Source organism: Anguilla rostrata, chromosome 5 (genome assembly GCF_018555375.3).
Source record: "Anguilla rostrata isolate EN2019 chromosome 5, ASM1855537v3, whole genome shotgun sequence".
Lineage (NCBI taxonomy): Eukaryota > Metazoa > Chordata > Actinopteri > Anguilliformes > Anguillidae > Anguilla > Anguilla rostrata.
Genome location: NC_057937.1, coordinates 1,663,866 through 1,685,000, shown reverse-complemented (window position 1 = coordinate 1,685,000; position 21,135 = coordinate 1,663,866). Strand labels below are relative to the sequence as shown.

The 21,135-nt window shown below is 55.1% G+C and overlaps 1 protein-coding gene across 13 annotated transcripts in view; it reads left to right on the top strand.

Moving 5' to 3' along the window:
- maml3 (mastermind-like transcriptional coactivator 3) overlaps positions 1 to 21,135 on the top strand; it is a 149,308-nt gene that overhangs the window by 120,608 nt on the left and 7,565 nt on the right. For 10 of the 13 annotated variants that reach the window (XR_010329881.1, XR_010329884.1, XR_010329879.1 and 7 more), the window contains exons 3-4: positions 18,803 to 19,075; positions 20,222 to 20,306. Coding sequence is in view for 4 of the 13 variants with exons in the window: in XM_064334537.1 (XP_064190607.1) it covers positions 18,803 to 19,075; positions 20,222 to 20,306 (358 nt within the window). In the remaining 9 variants the exon portion in view is untranslated. Of the gene's footprint in view, positions 1 to 18,802; positions 19,076 to 20,215; positions 20,307 to 21,135 lie in introns of all 13 variants that reach the window. The other 3 variants (XM_064334540.1, XM_064334539.1, XM_064334538.1) reach the window with 3 other exon arrangements.

The following is a 21,135-nucleotide window of genomic DNA, read 5'->3' as shown; positions in this document are numbered from 1 at the left end:
GTGATTACGTTCCCGTAAAGGAAACAGATCATTGTGGTGCTGTAATTCAGCGTGTGTGTGTTCTCCGCATCGGCTCCTGAGAGAGCCTTCCTCCTTCGATTTCCCGCCTCTTTGTCCGTGTCAGAGCAGTGGCCCCTATGCGCTAAAAAGAGCAGCAGCGGTGGGGGGGGGGGAGGCTCCCCCCCCGCCCAGAGCTGGGAGAGACTGCAGATGAGGCTCTACTCCTCACCCATTAAGCATGTCAGCGTTTCTCTCTGCTCGGCTGCAGGTGGAGAATCGATGATTACATGCATGTAACACGTCTGTAACATGCCTGTAACATGCCTGTAACACGTCTGTAACATGTCTGTAACATGCCTGTAACATGCCTGTAACATGTCTGTAACACGCATGTAACACGTCTGTAACACGCCTGTGTCCGGGCCCTGAGTGAGCTATACGCACAGCAGTCAGCGCTGAGGACGATGACCTCGCTGCTTCTCCGTAACGCGCAGTTTGTGTCGCGACGGCCGCCTGATTGGCTGCTAAACAGAGCTCCACTTGCAGGCGGGTTACTGTAACGGGCGCATGCATTAAGTGTAACAGGCGCATGCATTAAGTGTAACAGGCGCATGCATTAAGTGTAACAGGCGCATGCATTAAGAGTAACAGGCACATGCATTAAGAGTAACAGGCGCATGCATTAAGTGTAACAGGCGCATGCATTAAGTGTAACAGGCGCAGGCATTTATATTCCAGACACAGACCAAATGCTTTCTTGAAATAAATTATGCAGATGAAGGGAAGCTTGATAAATGAACAAATAAACAAACGGATGAACATTCAGAGGCTGGAGTGAGACCCCCCCATACCCCCCCCCCCCATGCTGACAGAGAGAGTCGCTCTCCCCACCCCCTACTCGCTCAATCCCCTACACACGCACGCGCACACACACACACACACACACACAAGCAGCAGCTTTTCAATAACTCAATACACTGCACTTTGTAAATTCCTCATTTTGCTTCGCAGTCTGTCAGAAAGTCACAGGTAATTAGAAAATCACAGAGTAATTAGTTTTCTTCTTGTCTTGTAATTCCCCGTAGCAGCCGCCAACAATCAACTCTGTCATCTTGTGTTTCCGTCTTTTTTTCCCCCTCGTCTTCTACTTCTCCTCCTCCTCCTCCTCCACCTCTTCCTCGGGTTACTGTGTGTGTGTGTGTGTGTGTGTGTGTGCGTGTGTGCGTGTGTGCATCTGTGTCCACACACCTACTCAATGTGCTTTTTGAGGTTAGCGGTACCAGCGACGCTACTGAAGCTTGTTTGCGTTAACTCCAGTGTTGCCAGCACCTGTATCGGGGGGGGCAACTGTTTACATTTCCCTGCTGAGGAAAGGCGGTTGAGTGGACCTGGGGAGGGGGGCAGTGGGGGGGGGGGTGTAGGTACCTACGCCCCCCTCCTCATCACCCCTCACGCCCTCCTCACAGGGAGAAAGGTCCCGTTATTGATCTCAACCACATGTACACACTCCGCTCACGGCGCTAACACAACAGTGGAATGTACTGGTGCTAAAACAATAATTTTTTTTTTTTTAAAAGACCGGTGTAGAAGAGAGGAAGAGGAGAAGAGAGGAAGAGAGGCAGCGCTCCCAGCAGCTTGTTTAAAGCACTAAGGGCCCGGCGGGATTGGAGGGGGGAGGCAGGGCGTATGTGATGATGGTGATGGGCGCGTTCCTGGTTTGAAGCGGTGCGGTGCGGGGGGGGTCGGGGCGGGGTGGGGCAGGGCGGGGGGGTCGGGGGGGGTGGTCATTAATCGCCAGGCTGCCTGATAAAGCCCTGTACGGACGAAGGCTCTGTCGCCGTAAGGCCCCCCTGACTGGGGACGTAAATCAAGGCCGGTAATTGCTCCCCGGAAATGGGGGGGTCAGTGTGGGGGGGGGGGGGGGGGGGCCCGGGCACCTGCGGTGGCCGGAAGGGACATGGCCTCTGAGCCTCTGTCCCCCCCCCTTTCCCTCACTCTCCCGTCCCACCCAGCCTGGAGAGCAGCAGTCATACACACACACGCACACACACACACACACACAGAGACAGACAGAGACAGACAGACAGACAGACTCACAGACGCACACACACACACACACGCACACACACACACACACACACACACACACACACACAGAGAGACAGACAGACAGACAGACTCAGAGACACACACACACACACCCCACAACAACACACACACACACACACAACCCGAAGACAGACAGACAGACAGACTCAGAGACACACACACGCACACACACAGACACACACACAGAGACAGACAGACACACACACACCAGAGGGGCGGTCCTTGTGGGCTCGGTGACAGTAAGGGCCTCTCATTGGCCGGGGCCCCCAGTGTTTGTGTTTGATTTGTTTTCTCTGGCAGGATTAGCGATGGCGCGGTCGGGGGTTCGGCGGGGGGATGGTCGCGGCGCAGCCTCTTCCAGAGGGCGTAGCCCCCCACCACGCACTCCGTCCCACGCTAATTATTTCACATCATCATTCCTTTTATTCTCATCCTCAGCATTTAACATGTTCCTCATTTCTCTCTCTCTCTCTCTCTCTCTCCCTTTCTCTCTCTCTCTCCCCCTCTCTTGTTCTCTGTCACACACCGTGGACTGCACATATGCCCTCACCCTCTCGCGCGCACAGCCATCTGCAGAACAGGAACGGTCCCGTCTGCCCTGTTTGACCAACAGGAGGCGCTGTGTCAAGCTCTTTACTCTGACACATGCAGGTGCTCTTGAGCTGCTCTCTGGTCCTCTGTGATCGGCCTCCTTAGCCTTCGCTGGGGATGATGTCATTAAAAGCCTTATTATCATTGATCTGTGGTCATGAGAACAGGCCCTGTCTTACAGCAGATCAGCGTGGGCTCTGCTTATCTCAGATGGCCTTCCAGAAACGCAAACATCCAGCAGCATGCCTTCCTCGTATGGGGGGGGGTGGGGGGTGGGGGAGTAAATTCCCGTCGCTCGGAGTAAGAGCATCTGCTAAATGCCTAAATATATCACATCGTGATTAAGATTCTCCTTTTGTTTTTTTTTGGTTTGTTTTTGTTGCGTACGAAACTACTGTGGTCATGATTTGTGGTTTGATTAGTCATTTATGCTTATTGAGCGTGCGCATGACTGTATGGACATGAGTGGACATGAGTCTATGATGTCCTCTGAACCCTGAGAGTCCCATCAGATGAGTTTGAGTCTCATCAGTCCCAGTGCTGGAGTTGCTTTGCATTTTGGGACGAGGTGAAATTTAGTTGATGCTTGCTTGGGAGAATAATGGACCTGGAGGTTGGGGGGGTGCAGTCATTCCAAATGTATTTAACCCCCCCCCCCATCCTCACTCCTTCCCTCTCTGTCATAGGTCACTCCAGCGTAAGTGACACAACATCTGGGCTCTTGTACGCTGTGACCTTGTCCTTATAGCCGAGAGCCACTGCAGTAGGGAAGACTCTCTCTTCAGTTCTGTTTTATTTGTAAAGCACTTTTTTACACAGACGCTGTCACAAAGACACTTAACAGAGGGAAGCAAAAAGTGAAAAACTGGGCGGAAACCAGGCCTGTACTCCCAAAAAAGTGAGCAAGCAAAAAAAAGGTCAGCAAAAAAAGAGAAAAAACTCCCCAGCGGGAAGAAAAACACTGAAACAGTGGCGAGAGAAAAAAACTCCCCAAATGGGAAGAAATCTCAGGAGGAACCCGGCTATAGATCTTGAGAGGAGCCGGGTGTCAATAGTAGAGATGGTCTGAATGGTGGCCGAAATGTAATGAGGGATCTGTGAGACAGAATGATCAAATGGGTTGGGCAGGTTACAGAGATAATTAACTGGCCGGAAAAATACTCAGTCCAGGTGAAGGAATGTGTATTAATGTGCAGTTCAGTGGGGAGGGGGGATGTATCGCATGTGAACAGAGGAGTCGCCTTCCTCTGAGTCTGTCTCCAGATCAAGCAGAAGAAAATGCGCGCAGGCCTGGAGTTGGTAGAATGGCCGGTGGGCTTTTTCTGGATGGGCACGGTGGCATCGCCCTGCCTCCGCTTCGGAAGCCCGCGGGCATTTCCGTCCGGTAATCTGATCCATCTCCATGGCGATCGTCCGCTCCCTGCCGCTGAGAGGGCGGCGTCCTGCAGTGGCTGCTGGGAGGATGGTGTGATCTGCTGAGCGATGCGTCAGCCCGACTGCGGTGAAGAACCCTCTGCCAGGCCGGCGTTCTCTTCTGATTCGGCGTCACCGGATGCTGAATCTAACGCCGTGGTAAATCTGCGCTAAGTCTGCGGTGGACGGTTTGTCACCCAACGCGAGAACGTCCCTCTGCGCAGACTTCAGTGATCACAAAGGGCCGAGCTCTGTGAAGAAGCTCGGGTGGGAGGAGACACCGCTCGGGTCCTGGGGGGCCGCGCCGTCTCCAGGGGTGTGAGATTTCCTTTCGGTCAGGTGCGTGCAGCCTTTAGCCAAACATTTAAAATGTATCAGCTGGGCTGTAACACACTAAAACCAGCAGACACCACAGCCCTCTAGCTCTGGAATCCAGCACCCATGCCTCAATGGTGACTTAATCTTGCGCTTTACTGATTTAAATAGTTAATGCGCTTCTTTGACCCTCCCTATAAGTGGTAGACAGCCATGTCTTAAAATTTGAAATGGCTTTTTTTTTGGTAATGTCAGAATAACTGTGCCCACGCTACAATGCAGTGATTGCTAGTGAGTGCCTGTGGGGAGAGGTGCATGATGGGTAATATCCTAACCTACCTCAGCCCTTCTCTGAGCCCGCAGTGTGTCTGTAGGGCGTGGCTCTTGAAAGCCCAGCGGTGGAATCCGTTGTTGTGCTTTTTTGCTCCCCGGTTTGAGCAGCCTTGAATGCTGCCCTCGGGAGATCCGGGCGTGGCTGTGAGTCCAGCGGCCTCCTGCGGCCTCCTGTGGCCTCCTGTGGCCTCCTGCGGCCTCCTGTGGCCTCCTGTGGCCTCCTGCGGCCTCCTGTGGCCTCCTGCAGCCTCCTGTTGCCTCCTGTGGCCTCCTGCGGCCTCCTGCAGCCTCCTGTGGCCTCCTGCGGCCTCCTGCGGCCTCCTGTGGCCTCCTGTGGCCTCCTGCGGCCTCCTGTGGCCTCCTGTGGCCTCCTGCGGCCTCCTGTGGCCTCCTGCAGCCTCCTGTGGCCTCCTGCAGCCTCCTGTTGCCTCCTGTGGCCTCCTGTGGCCTCCTGCGGCCTCCTGCGGCCTCCTGCGCCCGGCCTGTGTTTCAGAGGAGAGAGAGAAGATTCATTTCCTCAGTGTCAGAAACGCTGCCAATACCAATTTTTTTTGTAGTGTGTAGATTAAAAAACAAAGATGACTCGGAGGAAGCAAATAAAACGGGGGGGGGGGGGGAACAGCGAGGTTTTTCAGACCCTTCCCCTCCGCTGAGTCCGCCGGGCTTCTGCGGTTAAATATTTCAGTGTTTCTCAGGGCCTGTTCTCCTCTCTGCTGATTGCAAATGTGCTTCACTTCAGCCCTGGACCAGATAAATTATTTACTCGAGTGGTCTGGGAGGGGTCTGGGGGGGTGGGGGAGTGGGGGGGGTGGAGGGGTGGATGGGCCGCCCCTGCGTCTCTCTCGCGCTCCGCAGCACCGCTGCCGAAAGTGACACTATGGAGAGGAAGAGGAGGAAGAGGAGCCCTGCTTCCCGCGCAGCAGCAGCAGGCGTCTGTACCGCGCGTCGGGGAGCTCGGGCATTTTGCACCCCTCCCTGTCTGTGATCACGGAGCGCCGCTCGCTAGCTGAGCTGTTCAGGAGACGAGGAGTCCGCCCGGCGATAAGCGAAACGTTCCAGGGCGGAGACGGAGTCGTGAAATATAAAAAGGTCGATGTCTTTTCTTTCTTTTTTTTTTCTCTCCCTGAGACGGTCGGTGCCGCCGGCTCCTGTGACTGTGTGGCGTGCAGTACCGTCTCCCAGCAGAGGGGGAGCCGGGAGGGAGCGAGCAGCGCTTCCCTGACACACCAGACCGGACCGCGGGCGTGACAGAGTGTCGGAGGATTTTTCCACCCGCTCGGCTGAGCGCCGCAGTGCATTGTGGGAAGGGCTCCGGCACTGTCACACGACAAATGCACTGCAGACCTGTAATTTGGTTAATCCCGGAGAGGGAATAATTGGTGCTTTTAGGAGGAAATATGATTTGATTACTGGCCTACGAGTGGTGTTTTGAAGTGTGTGTTTAAGTGCATATGATCCACCATGGCCAGTTTTTGAGAGAGACAGATTGCCCAGGTATGAAAGCTCTGGAGATGGATCTGACCAATCGCAAGCCCGGACTCTGAGCGCGATCGGCAGGCCACAGTGTCCCCTTTACGCCAAACTCCCTTTTCAACAGCTCCGCAAATAACGCAAATTAGTGTTTGTTTTCGGTACTTGTTTTGGCGGGAGAGTGATTGAAAGCCTGCATTTTGCTCAGAGATTCTGCTGTGTGTGTGTGTGTGTGTGTGTGTGTGTGTGTGTGTGTGCATAGGTATGCGTGTGCGTGTGTGTGTATGTGTGTATGTGTGTATGTCTGTATGGGTATGTCTTTGCATCTGTATGTTTGTGTATGGGTATGTCTGTGTGTGCGAGTGTGTGTGTGTGTGTGTGTGTGTGCCTGTGCATGAGGGAGGGTGAAGCTAATGTTTTTTTGTTTTTTTCCCCTAATGTGTCGAGCCCAAACATTAGGACTGTAATATACACTTGGTTTAATGGCTTTTCCATTTTCTATTTCTGAAAGCGCTGTTAGCTTTGTGATGCTGATAGATCCGCGCATCCACACCTTCGGCTCGCCCTGTAACATAATTACACTTTTTTTGAGAAGTTAGCGCCATTTCATCTTCCTGATGCATTATCCGCAAATATCCTTTTTTTAAAGGTAATTCTCCAGCCGATGATTTAACGCTCGGGAGCCCGGGGGGAGGGTGAACAGGAGCATGCGTGGCCACTTTGATAGGATGCACGTGTCTTATGTCCTTTTACAATGTAAATAACCCCCCCCCCCACCCTGCCCCCCCCCCAAACACTCGGGGAAGAAGCGCAACGGAACTGTCAGCCTCATTGACTGCAAAGCTTCAGTCGCCTGCTAACCCACCTGTTAAATAATGTGCTGCGTCACGTTCGTTTGGCCTAACGGTGCTCTTGCGTTGTCCGCAGATCGTCTTCCCCAAAAGTCGGGGTCATTTGAAGGTCAGAGGTGCGGACGATTTCAACTTGTCTGTCATTCCTCCTGTGGCCATCTTTTCAGTTACAGCCCCAGTGTTCTCTGATGAACTGTGAGTCGATAGATAATTTCCATCTGTAAACTGTACTGCTTAATTTTTTTTCAGGGGTGGGGGGTATTTTGTCACCACAATTTGGATTCAGAAACCGTGCCTGTCTGAGTGCGCAGGAGTGTTGCCCGTTCTTCCGGTCCGCTCAGATGACGTCATGTTTTAATGGCGGATGATTCATACAGAATATACAGTATATCATTTTTTCTCTGGGGTTAAGTGGGACCTCGCTGGGTACAGCTGTGGTTTGATACCCAGAATTCCAGTGCGTGAGGCTCTTGCCAGTTTGTGCGCTAACCGCTATCCCTGCTAACCGATACTCCTGCTAACCGCTATCCCTGCTAACCGCTACTCCTGCTACCCGCTATCCCTGCTAACCGCTACTCCTGCTAACCGCTATCCCTGCTAACCGCTATCCCTGCTAAGCGCTATCCCTGCTAACCGCTACTCCTGCTAACTGCTATCCCTGCTAACCGCTACTCCTGCTAACTGCTATCCCTGCTAACCGCTACTCCTGCTAACCGCTACTCCTGCTAACTGCTATCCCTGCTAACCGCTACTCCTGCTAACTGCTATCCCTGCTAAGCGCTATCCCTGCTAACCGCTACTCCTGCTAACTGCTATCCCTGCTAACCGCTACTCCTGCTAACTGCTATCCCTGCTAACCGCTATCCCTGCTTACCGCTACTCCTGCTAACCGCTATCCCTGCTAACCGCTACTCCTGCTAACCGCTATCCCTGCTAAGCGCTACTCCTGCTAACCGCTATCCCTGCTAAGCGCTACTCCGCTCCGCAGCCCTCTTGCTCGCGTATCTGTCTGAAATCCCGATCTGAGGCGGACGTGTGTGAGGTAATCGGTTCGCGTACGCGGCTTCGCGGCGAGCTCGCCGTGGGCGTGCCGCGGCGCTTCGGTCCGTTCCCGCTAACCGCTACCTTTCCTCCCGCTCAGTGAACTGTCGCTGAACCTGTCCCCGCCGCCCGCTAATTGAGACAGATGCGGAGAGATGCGCCCCCGCGGACGAGCCGCGCACCGGGCGGGGCCGGGGGGGGGGGGGGAGAGGGGAGGAGGGAGTGAAGCAGACAGCGACGGAGAGAGGCATTCGGAGCTTCTCAATACAAAGGAACGAGGGAGTGGGAGAAAAAGGGAGGGAAAAGAATTATAGAGAGGAACTGAGGGGGAGGGATAAGAGAGAGAGAGAGAGAGGGGGATTTGAGGAGGGAGGGGAGGGGAGGGATTGGTTGCGAGCGCAGGAGAGGAGAGGGGGGAGGGTTTGGGCAGTGGAGGACGCGCCTGCTCCCACGTCTCCTAACAGGCGATGATCTCCTCGCTAAATTATTCAAATGACTTCAGTCCGCCTTCCAGGGAGGGGTCTGCCGGGGGGGGGGGGATCCTTGATGGAGGATAATCAGCCGTTTGACATGAAGGTAATCTAATGATAGCCCCGCACACAGCCCCCCCATGCCCCCCCCCCTCAGTAAACAGGCTGGATATGGCAGCTGAAGCAGAGTAGTGTCTCCCCGCTCTGCCCCTTTTGTTGCTGTTGTGAGTTAATGATGGATAATCTCCTCATAATTCCTGCGCATTTCGGAGCGAGCTGGGCCACAGCAGAGTGGAGTCGGGGGGGGGGGGCTGGGGGGGTGGAGGCTCGGTGAGCTGGGGGATTTATTTATTTATTTATTTATTTTTGTGGTTCTGTGATTCTTCATTTTAAGGCACCTTCTTCAGCTGGGGGTGCTCAAAAGACCCAGCCTGAAATAAAGCCTCTAACCACAGAATACACTTCTCAGGCTTGAAACCTTTATCCTGGCTTTGTGTATGCTTGTGTGTGTGTATGTGTATGCTTGTGTGTGTGTATGTGTATGCTTGTGTGCGTGTGTGTGTGTGTATGTGGTCCTTGCTTGTGTGCGTGTGTGTGCTGTATGTGGTCCTTGCTTGTGTGCGTGTGTGTGTGTATGTGGTCCTTGCTTGTGTGCGTGTGTGTGTGTATGTGGTCCTTGCTTGTGTGCGTGTGTGTGCTGCATACGGTGTTGCTTGCGTGTGTGAGAGCGTGCGGTGTATTGGTGGGTGTGTGTGTGTGAGCGTGCGGTGTATTGGTGGGTGTGTGTGTGTGTGTGTGTGTGAGCGTGCGGTGTATTGGTGGGTGTGTATGTGTGCTGTATACGGTGCCGGTGTGTCTCTGGGAGACGCTGTGTTCTGTGCAGGTCCCAGTGATTGATGCGATGCAGTGAAATCTGATCAGGCAGCCGCTGGACGGCTCAGGGCCCTGGTCCTCTCAGCTCCCTCTGTCTGTGTGTGTGTGTGTGTGTGTGTGTATACACGCAAGCGGACATGCTCACACACACACATAAGCGCACACACACACACACACTCAAGCTTAAGAAGCAGATATTATCCTGTTCTTTTCGCAGCATTAATTCCAGCATGATAAAGGTCAGGTTTGTGTTGTGCCAGTGAATCACTTCCTCTAGTTATTTAGACTGCGGCTAAGTGTGTGTCACATTACATTCTGAAGCAGCACGGGGCTGAGCGTGACGGGGAAACTCTGGAAAAGTGTTTGATTGGCCATCCAAGACTTTATGAAGCTTTGCACGTCGACATGTATCAATAAGCCCCTTACCTAGGGCTTGTTTACAGGTGATTTTTAAGAATCTCCAGACATTGACTGGAGATTAAATGCACATCAATTTCATACCCATATATGGTAAAATGATTTTGCTCCTGATGTGTCTGTGGATGGCCACAGGTTGACTGTGTTCAATCATTCAAAATGATTCAGAAGCATGGTGTAGTTTGTGTGTGTTGCTGGGTTAGGGATGTGGATGTGCTTGCTCAGGAGCATGGTGTAGTTTGTGTGTGTTGCTGGGTTAGGGATGTGGATGTTCTTGCTCAGGAGCATGGTGTAGTTTGTGTGTGTTGCTGGGTTAGGGATGTGGATGTTCTTGCTCAGGAGCATGGTGTAGTTTGTGTGTGTTGCTGGGTTAGGGCTGTGGATGCCCTTGTTCAGGAGCATGGTGTAGTTTGTGTGTGTTGCTGGGTTAGGGATGTGGATGCCCTTGCTCAGGAGCATGGTGTAGTTTGTGTGTGTTGCTGGGTTAGGGCTCTGGATGTGCTTGCTCAGGAGCATGGTGTAGTTTGTGTGTGTTGCTGGGTTAGGGATGTGGATGCCCTTGCTCAGGAGCATGGTGTAGTTTGTGTGTGTTGCTGGGTTAGGGATGTGGATGCCCTTGTTCAGGAGCATGGTGTAGTTTGTGTGTGTTGCTGGGTTAGGGATGTGGATGCCCTTGTTCAGGAGCATGGTGTAGTTTGTGTGTGTTGCTGGGTTAGGGCTGTGGATGTGCTTGTTCAGGACCGTGGTGTAGTTTGTGTGTGTTGCTGGGCTCGCAGTAAAGGACAGCGGTGCATTAGTCTGGTTTGGGGTGGGTCCGGGGGCGGGGGGGGGGGGGGGTGGCCCGATGGCTCCTCTCCTCACGGCAGCACTTCAGTGCCGCTGAGTCGTGCACGGGGGGGGGCTTTCAGGTCTGCGCCCCCCCCCCATCCCCTGATGATCTCATCACCCGCTCCCCTCCACCCCGTCTGCTTCTGATACCTCCCCCCCCTTCAGAGGAGGTGTGTGACTCCCTCCCTCCCTCCCGCCCTCTCACTCACCCTGCCCCCCCCCCAGCCGAGCTCGGGGAGACGGGGCACGGCCATAAAACAGAAAGAGAGATGGAGAGAGAGAGGGAGGGAGGGAGGGAGGGAGGGAGAGAGAGAGAGGGAGGGAAGGAGAGAGAGTGAGGATCAGAGAGAAATAAATAACCCAGGGGCCCAGTAGAGAGTTGTGGGGGTCGCAGGAGCTGAGGAATCTCTGCTCTTCTCCTCCCTCCTGGTGTCCGTGGCAACCAGGGGCCCACGCAGGAGATGGGTGGGCTGCCCGCCTCCCCCCTACCCCCCCCCCAGCAAGTCAGCTGCCCAGTCGTAGATGGCCTGGAGATGCTAGATACATGAGTCTGAGCACTCCTCCCTCAAATTAAATCTGTCCCACTCCTCCTCCTCCTCCTCCTGTCTGTCACATCGGGGCCCTTATCACTTCTGTGTCAGTGTGCCATTCCCGTGCGTCTGCTTCGCTGAGGTCAGGAATGATAAGAATGTTTCCAGTGCGTAGCGCAACAATGTGACGCTGTTTCCAGTGCGTAGCGCGACGCTGTGACGCTGTCTCCAGTGCGTAGTGCGACGCTGGAGCTGTCCAGCAGACGTGTGGCTGTCCAGTAGTGCGACGCTGGGCCTCTCCATGCGCAGTGGCGCTGTCTCCAGTGCGTACGCCATATGACGCTGTCAGTGGTAGTGTGACACTGTACCTGTCCCAGTGGTAGCGTGACGTGTGACAGAGCCAAGCGCTGGTCTGGTAGGCTGTAGGGCAGGCAGAGTGGGCCTCTCGCTGTGAACCGGCTGGGTGGTTTGCTGGTGTGGACCAGCCGGTGTGCCTCATGGCCGGCTTGCCCCCCCGTCCCCTCCCCCAGCTGACAGCAGCCCAGGTGGGAAAGCGATATGTCCCCCCCCCTCCAGGAACACGTTCCCCGGTGATCACCTGTGTGTTTTTTCGGCTCCTGCCGTTGACCCGGATTAGCGTGAGCCTGCGCGGGGGCCGCGGGCCGACCCGGGTCTCCAGCCGGCGGTCCGGGGCCAGCCGGTAAAACCGTAAACGCCTCGCACCGCCATCTGCTCGGGGTCAGGTGCTCTCGGGGAGCGGCTGTGTGATTTACATACGGCTGCGCTGCTGCTGCTCTGCTCCTCACCCTGAGGTGAGGTAGCGCTCCGCTACACCCCCGCCCCCCCCCCCGCCACCGCCGGTCAGCCGACACGTTCTCCCGCCACCGGGCCCGTCGCTTCTCCAGATAAAGAGACACGCGCTGAAGGAGGACAAAGAAGAGAAGGAGGCGTGAGTGTGGATCAGGAGATGAGTGAAATTTCTGCTCCCTCCCACCCTCTCACGCTTTCCCTCCCTCCCTCTCTCTTTCTCTCTCTCTCTCTCTCTCTTGCCATCCGTCTCTCTCCTGGTGACACTGTGTTCTCGTTCTCAGTGTGGGTGAGTGCCAGGCCCCGTGCCGGGGGGGCCGTGGGGGGGGGGGGGCCCGGGGCCCTGGCTCGGTGCAGTGCAGAGGCAGCGGCCCCCAGATTAGCTGGCAGATCTGCGTCCGGCGCTGTGGACGCGGTTAATCAATGGAGCCGATGAGCTGATGCGTTCTGCAGTGCATTGTGGGGGATTAATTGTCGCGCGGGAGGCAGGTTTATTAACTCAATGACTGCCCAGCCTCCCCCAGCACCGCCACATCCTTCTGCTCCCTCCCTCCCTCCCTCTCTCCATCCACATCCTTCTGCTCCCTCCCTCCCTCCCTCTCTCACCATCCACATCCTTCCACTCTCTCCCTCCCTCCCTCTCCATCCACATCCTTCTGCTCTCTCCCTCCCTCCCTCTCTCTCCCTCCCTCCACATCCTTCTGCTCCCTCTCTCTCCATCCACATCCTTCTGCTCTCTCCTCCCTCCCTCCCTCTCTCTCCATCCACATCCTTCTGCTCTCTCCATCCCTCCCTCTCTCTCTTCTCTGTCCCTCCCTTTCTCTCCTCTGTCCTTTTCTTCTCTCTCTATTTCTCTCCCTCTGTCCTTGTCTTTCTCTCCCCTCCCTTTTTCTCCCAATTCTCGCATTCCCCTCTCTCTTCTCTCGCTCAGTCTTTTTCCTCTATTTCATCTCCCTCTACACTCCTGTGCTGCTGCTGCCAGCTTCGCTCCAGCGAGAGAGAGTGAGAGAGAGAGAGCGTGAGCGTGAGAGCAAGAGAGGGAGGGAGGGAGGGAAGGAGGGAGGCGGTTCTGCAGCAGGTGTCAGGCAGAGTTTATGGAGCGAGTGTCTGGCTGTAAGAGGTCCCCAGGCTCCGCCCCTTTAGCCTGATTGGAGGGTTATGTAACACTCTGACCCGCACACTAATAAAGACCCCCTTAACAGCAGAGCTCAGCGAGTGCTGCTCCAGCACACACACACACACGCACGCACACACACGCACACACACACACACACACACACACACACACACGCACACTCACACACACACACAAACGCACACACACGCACACACACGCACACACACAAACACACACACACACACACACACACACACACACGCTGCCTCTGATTCCCCCTCTACTACAGCCAGCTGCAGGAGAGACACACACTCGCTCACACACACACACACATACACACACACACGCTGCCTCTGATGCCCCCTCTACTACAGCCAGCTGCAGGAGAGACACACGCTCGCTCACACATACACACACGCACACACGCAGACACACACACACGCACACATACATGCAGACACACACACTCACACACATACATGCACACACACACACGCATGCACACACACACACACACACGCACACACGCAGACACACACACACGCACACATACATGCAGACACACACACTCACACACATACATGCACACGCACACATACATGCAGACACACACACTCACACACATACACACACTCACACACACGCATGCACACACTCACACACACACACACACACACACACACACTCACACGCAGATGGAATGAGCCTCCCCCACTCCTCCTCCCCATTCCTTTACCGAGAGGCCGAACACTGTTGTTTCTTCCCCTCCACACGGTGACTTGCTCTTTACTGTCAGCTGGTTGTTATTCAGAGCGTATTGCATGGCTGGTGCAGGGCTGAGGTTCCTGACGCATGTTTGATGCGGCATAGCAGGTTAGCCCGGGGTTTGTGCTGGGGATCAGGAGAGAGCTCCCAGAATGCACTGCTCCTGGCGCACAGCCTGCAAGCAGAGGGAAGTGCTCCTTCCTGCGATCGGAAATGCAGCGGCCACGCAGGGCCTTGTCATAGCGGGAGGGCTGATCGCACTCGTACACGGGGTGACTCGACCACCTCCATTCCACACGCCACAGGCACGTGATGCTGCGCCTCCTCCAGGAGGTGAAGGATAAGGAGTAGGGTTTCTACGGGACGCTGCGTCTCCTCCAGGAGGTGAAGGATAAGGAGTAGGGTTTCTACTCCAGGAGGTGAAGGATAAGGAGTAGGGTTTCTACGGGACGGTGCATCTCCTCCAGGAGGTGAAGGATAAGGAGTAGGGTTTCCACGTGACGCTGCATCTCCTCCAGGAGGTGAAGGATAAGGAGTAGGGTTTCTACGGGACGCTGCGTCTCCTCCAGGAGGTGAAGGATAAGGAGTAGGGTTTCTACTCCAGGAGGTGAAGGATAAGGAGTAGGGTTTCTACGGGACTGTGTGTCTCCTCCAGGAGGTGAAGGATAAGGAGTAGGGTTTCTAATCCAGGAGGTGAAGGATAAGGAGTAGGGTTTCTAATCCAGGAGGTGAAGGATAAGGAGTAGGGTTTCTACGGGACGCTGTGTCTCCTCCAGGAGGTGAAGGATAAGGAGCAGGGTTTCTCACAGCGGTTTTTGCGTCTTTGTTGTTCTTCCAGTGGTTAAGTTCTGCTCGTAATGAAGGGAATATTCCTGAGTGTGGCTCCATATGCTCGCGCGGCTGTGTTTAGAGATGCTCTGGTTGGATTAATCATCATCAAGCGCAGCGTTTTGTTTATTTTTCATTTGCAAACCTTAAGTTCTGTTTCTCCTCCCCCCCCCCGGTATGATCCTGACTGCGTAAATGTTTACCCAGAGTCTAATTAGTGGTGAGCAGTCGCTCGTTAGCCTGACAGCTGATGCTCGCCATCGCGGACAGTCGAGTGGGCGGAGCCAAACACGGGGGGTGTGCGGGCCGGGGGGGGGCTGGGGGCGGCGGCTCAACCGCCAGCCTCGAATCCGCCGTGAACCAGGCAAGGGAGAACGCAGGAGCCTGGGATGGGAACGGGGGGGGTGAGAATGTTGCATTATGGGCCGGAGGAAAAGATGCTGTTTTCTTAGAGAGAAAGGGTAAGGGACAGGGGTGGAGACACGGGGTGGGGGGGGAGGTGATTTTGCGGGTGTGCGTGAGGCGGAGGGGAGCGCGTGGCGGGGGGGGGGTTCGAGACGGATGGCGGTAGGAGAGGAACTCGTCGGGAGAGGAGAGGAGAGGAGAGAAGCGGAGCGGGAGAGGGAGAGGAGCGGAGAGGAGAGGAGAGGAGAGGAGAGAGGAGAGGAGAGGAGGAGAGGAGAGGAGAGGAGGAGAGGAGAGGAGGGAGAGGAGGAGGGCAGGAGGAGAGGAGAGGAGAGGGAGGGCAGAGGAGGAGGAGAGGAGCGAGAGGAGAGGAGAGGAGCGAGAGGAGAGGAGAGGAGGAGGAGGGAGGGAGAGCGAGAGGAGAGGAGAGGAGTGGAGGGAGGGAGCGAGAGGAGAAGGAGAGGAGAGGAGAGGAGAGGAGGAGAGGAGGGAGAGGAGGAGAGGAGAGGAGAGGAGAGGAGAGGAGAGGAGAGAGAGGAGGGAGAGAGAGGAGAGAGGAGAGGAGGAGGAGAGGAGAGGAGCAGAGAGGAGAGGAGAGGAGTGGAGAGGAGAGGAGAGAGAGGAGAGGGGAGCGGAGAGGAGAGAGGAGAGGAGAGGAGCGGAGAGGAGAGGAGAGGAGAGGAGAGGAGAGGAGAGGAGAGGTCTTCCGTTCCGTTCTGGCGGGAGCCCTTGGCGGGTTGTCTTGGGGCTGCGGAGCCGCGGTGTCCATCGTCTGTTCGCCATCACGGCGGTGGTTGCCAGGCTACCTGCTCTTCCGCCGTCACACTCGAGCGCGGCCGCGTGGCCCCAGACGCATCGTCCGGGAGGAAGCGGGAGACGTATATCACACCGCTCATGATTAAGCCATCTGCTGGGAGAAGGCCCGGAGAGCGGCCGGCCGCTGGGGCGGCGCAATGTCGCCACCTTCTGGCAGGAGGGTGCCGTTGCAGGTTCCCCTCTGATTGGCTCCAGCTGAGAGCTTTTCCTGGAGCAGGCTGGTCTTTCTCTCCTCCGCTCCCCGTGTCCTGCTTTGTGTTTGAAATGTAATATTCTGTCTGTGTGACACTGACTCGTCAAGGAAAGACGACGATTTTTGGAAACACAAAAATGGCCAGCTCCTATTGTCATGAGGCGGTATGACAGAGATGGCGAACAGTGGCTTTTCTGCAGAGAAACGGTGTGTAGGAGAGGCGCAAACCTCTTTGTTTTTTAGCACGTCGTCACTAAATCCCTGGGATCTCGCCCAGCTGCTGGGCGGCCTCTCTCTCTCGCTCTCTCTCTCTCTCTCTCTCTCTCTCTCTCTCTCTCTCTCTCTCTCTCTCTCGCTCTCTCTCTGAGCGGTTTTTGATTCTGAAATGCGAGCGTGTCTTCATCAGAAGCAGCGGCGTGGGGGTCTGGGGAAAGGGCTGGTGATTCATGGGTACCCAGCGCTCGTAAAGAGCTCGCTCCGCCACTTTCCGCTGCGCTGAAGGAACGGCGCTCGGTCTGTCGCTCGGTCGGTCGCTCGGTCGGCTGTAGACACGCGGTCAACGGCAGACTGCGTTTCCCCATCGGTCAGGATCGCAGTTGTGTGTGTGTGTGCGTGTGGATGCATACATGTGTGTGTGTGTGTCTGTGTGTGTGCGTGTGCGCGTGTGGATGCATACGTGTGTGTGTGTGTAGGGGGGGGAGGGGTCTGCAGACACAGCTGCTAGTCGCCACCGCGGATGTGTCATTTTCAGTCCTGCAAAGGGGGGAGGGGGGGGGGAGCTTGTCTGGATCATAAGTGATGGAGGAGCGCTGGGTCTTTTTAATCGCGGACGCTCGCGTATGAAGCACCTGCTTCTCCATTTGTGGCAGAGGAGGTGCAGTGGAGGTGCAGAGGAGGTGCAGAGGAGGTGTCTGAATCGTCCCTCTGGAACCCGGCATCCAGAGAGACGTCCGCTCGGCCTGGCTGGTGCTTTCTCCTGCTCTGTCGCCCCGGCGTGGGAAAGGAGAGCACCTGGGAGACGTGTTTAGGGCCCCGGACAGGCCTGCCCAAACCCCGCCTCCCCCACCCCCCTCCGTACTGCAGCTCTTTACCAGGGCCTGGTCCCCTGGCCCCCTGCAGCTCTCCAGGCCACTCAGAGAGAGCTCATGAGCCAGCCCCTGACTGCTGTTTCCCTAAACTGCACGTTTTAAAGCCCTGTACTTGTGTTTTAACTTGTGCCTTAGTTTGGACGGATTCCGCAAGACTTTGGAAAAACAGAAACGTCCAGATCATTATCATTAGACATTGAGGCTCCATGGGGGGGCCACAGTCTCCTGGGAGGAGCAGGGGTGGGAAGCGCCGTGGATACCGTCTCTGACGTATTGTACAGCGAACACTTACATGCCGGCATCCGGGCAGGGAGAGTGTGTTGTGGCATCGCCCCCTGCTGGTGGGAGGTGGAAAGCTTTCCAGCTGGTCTCCTTTTACTCCAATCACAGTCCTCAAGGGCTGAGAACCTGCAGGTTTTCCTCCCTTCCTTTACCTGGGAGCCAGGTGTGAACACGGTCTGGCCAATCAGCAGCACTAACAGTTCCGTTAATTACCTGGGAGTAAATAAAACCCGGGCCGGATTTGGGTTCCAGGGGCGGATTTGAGTATCCATGATCTAGTCTGTCGTTGGTTTGACACCTTCATGTCGCTGCTGTTGTATGCTTTTTAAAGGCCTGTGTTCACAGCCTTATCTCTGGCTCATATACAGCACAGAGCCGGGATGTTTTCTGCCCTCTAAAAAGCCACACACACACACACACACTCACACACACACACACACACACACACACACACACACACAACCCTCAGCCTGTGGGGGCTTTCACCCGTGAGCCTTTATGCCTAATCCCTTTCCGCCAACTATGAATTATGAATGTTCCAGGCCTTGAATCGGACTGAATAGGTTGAGAAATCAAACAGTGTGTCAATGCGGCACGAGCATCATCCGACCACATGCTCTATCCCCCCCCAAACCCCCCCCCCCCCCCCCGGGACGCCGGAGACAAAGCAGGCTTACGAGTCGTCGGGGGCGATGAAGGCGATGAATGCGCTCTTCATCATCCCGTCCTTAACTGAAAGGCTCAGAGTTACCGCCACCGTCTTCCCGCCGCGGTTTCCACGGCAGCGCCGCTAACGCAGTTTTGTCGGTTCGCCCGCGGTTCCTTTCCATCGCGGGTTTTGTTTTTTTTGGTTCTTCTCGTGACGCGCCCGAGGCACGACCGCTCTCGCGTGGCCGTTGTTTATTGTGCTGTCCTGGACAGCGGGCACCTCACAGTGAACAGGCTGGTTAACACAGCGTTTACCTGTGCTGATTAACTGCAGTTTTATTAAACGTTAGCCTCTGTCGTTTTGTACAGACAGAACCTGCCACTGTGGCCCGAGGTATTTTGGCTTCTCAGCGCTGACTGAAGCTGTCCAGTATGGAACAGGAGTCTGTCAATCATAGCAGGGGGGGCAGAGACTCCTCTCTCACTGACCTATGTTTTTGTATCTGTGTTGTCTGTGTTTACGATTGATTAATTGGTTTCTCTCCCTCTCTCTCTCTCCCTCTCTCCCGTCCTCCCTCTCCCCCTCCCCCCTCTCCCCCCCCCCCCGTGCAGGAGCAGGGTGTGGTGGGCATCTCTCGGCAGTCCGGGGGGGTGCAGCAGCCTCCCTTGCCCGGTCCAGGGGGCGTGGCTCCCGGGTCCAACGCCGCGCCGGGGGCGGCGGGTTACCTGGGCAACCAGCAGCAGGCGGCCATGATGAAGCAGATGCTGCAGATGGAGCAGGAGAAGCGGGTGCAGCTGCACCTGATGGAGCAGCAGCACCTCCTGCGGGAGCAGCGGCAGCAGCAGCAACAGCAGCAGCTGCTGGCCGAGCAGGTAGAGCCGAGCGTCGTCACCACACAGTGAGAACACACCGTTACTGAGCCGCAACCATGGAGTAACCAAGGAGTAACCAAGGAGTAACCATGGAGTAACCATCGAGTAACCATCGAGTAACCATGCCGTATCCGCACTGTAACCATGGAGTAACCGAGCCATAACCATGCAGTGAGCTTCTCTTTGTCACCACTTTTGTCTTCACACTAATTTCACAACAAAGCCCCCCCCCCATAGTATGTACCTTTTTCTACACAGAGACAAGCATGTAAATACAGTTCAGGGAAACTGGACTAAATTATAATCCAGTGCTCCAGTGCTATGAACAGTGCCCCAACATAATTTAGCACTTCCTTCTGAACAGATGATTTACACAGATTCTCATGAAATCTCGCCAGCACGAGGCTTAAATCAATCATGGAGTGTAGTCAAAAAGCACAAGATGTCTGAAGTGTGTCTAAACATGTCCACTTGAGCGTTTGATATTTCGTAATTGGCTGCATCAGCGTTTCAATGCATTGTTGTTGCAGAAGAAGGCACGCTGGCCCTTTTAATGGTCCGGTTGTGCTCGAGTGTTGAAGCGGACCACAGTATTCAAACCCACTGTACGTCTCACGAAAAAAATCTGCCTGCAGTTCCTACGGCAACACATCCACACGAGCACCTCTCTCTTTGGCATTTGTTATTTGTTCAACTGTCGTTGTGCTTCTTTTTGTCAAAACACAGAAAATATGTATGTGTGTGTGTGTGTTTGTACTTGTATATCCGCTATTGTGCTGATTAGTAAAATGATTAATTATTAAGTAAGTGATGATGATACACAAAGGATATATTCTGCCTCAGTTAAAGCGCTTTCTGGGTCTTCATGATAGTGGTAAAAAAGATGAAATGTACTGAAGGAGTAACGTTTTTCCCTGATGCTTTGATTGTGTCCTTTTTGGGTGGCTTCTCGATTCCTAAACCCCCTTCTTCCCGAACCGTCTGTCTCACCCCCTGTCTGCTCCGCCTGTGCTGCCACCCCACCCGTATATGGGACGGCTGCGATCGGTGAATTATGACGCCCCAGAGTTACAGGACGGGGCTGTCGATGATTTGTGCTGGAGCCCTCTCCTAACGTGCCGCCATTTTGTCTCCTCCTCTTACCTTCCCCAGTTACAGCAGCAGCAGCAGCAGCACCTGCCCCGGCAGTTACCCCCCCAGCAGAGAAACCCCTACCCCGTCCAGCAGGTCAACCAGTTCCAGGGTAAGAGGAGGTTTTACAGGGTCGTGCGGGAGGGTGAGGGGGAGGGTACACCGTCGCTCGGTCCAGTTCCCCAACGGTGTCACCCTAACTCCGTTTATAGTGTGGAGCATGTTATTGTATATCTGTTTTCCACTGGCCTTTTTGTTCATGCAGGATATAGCAGGTTTATAACATAACAGAAGATAAAATAACTTAACATGACATGAAATGACATAACCACAACATAACATGAAATAACATAACATAACATGACGTAACATAATATGACATGACATAACATCATAGTGAGAACAGGCCATTCAACCACTACCACTAAAGTTTACCTAGTGCTCCGCTCACCTACAGACTAGATATTATCTAACACCGTATCATGCCTGGTCTTGAGAAGTCCTAGAGTTTCTGCCTCTGCTACATGATGAAGTGCCTTTGGAATCTGGGCAAGCGGACTGGAGGTTATCCTGGACTGTGTGGTCTGAAACGGACAGTAGTACCGCAGGTCTAATTAGTGCTGCTGACAGGCAGGCTCCTCTGGCTGGACTCGGGTCTGGGGCTGTTACCGGCTCCTTGAAGGGTCAGGGCCGCGGATGTGGTGAAGACTGAACTTCCTCTGTAGGAGTTAACTCAGCCCCGCCCCTGAGTGCTCAGCCCCGCCCCCTAAGTGCTCAGCTCCGCCCCCTGGGTGCTCAGCCCCGCCCCCTGGGTGCTCAGCCCCGCCCCTGAGTGCTCAGCCCCGCCCCCGAGTGCTCAGCCCCACCCCCTGGGTGCTGGCGCGATTCCAGAATATTTCTGACTACAGTGGCCCGCTGAGCCAGTCGATTATGTGTCGCCA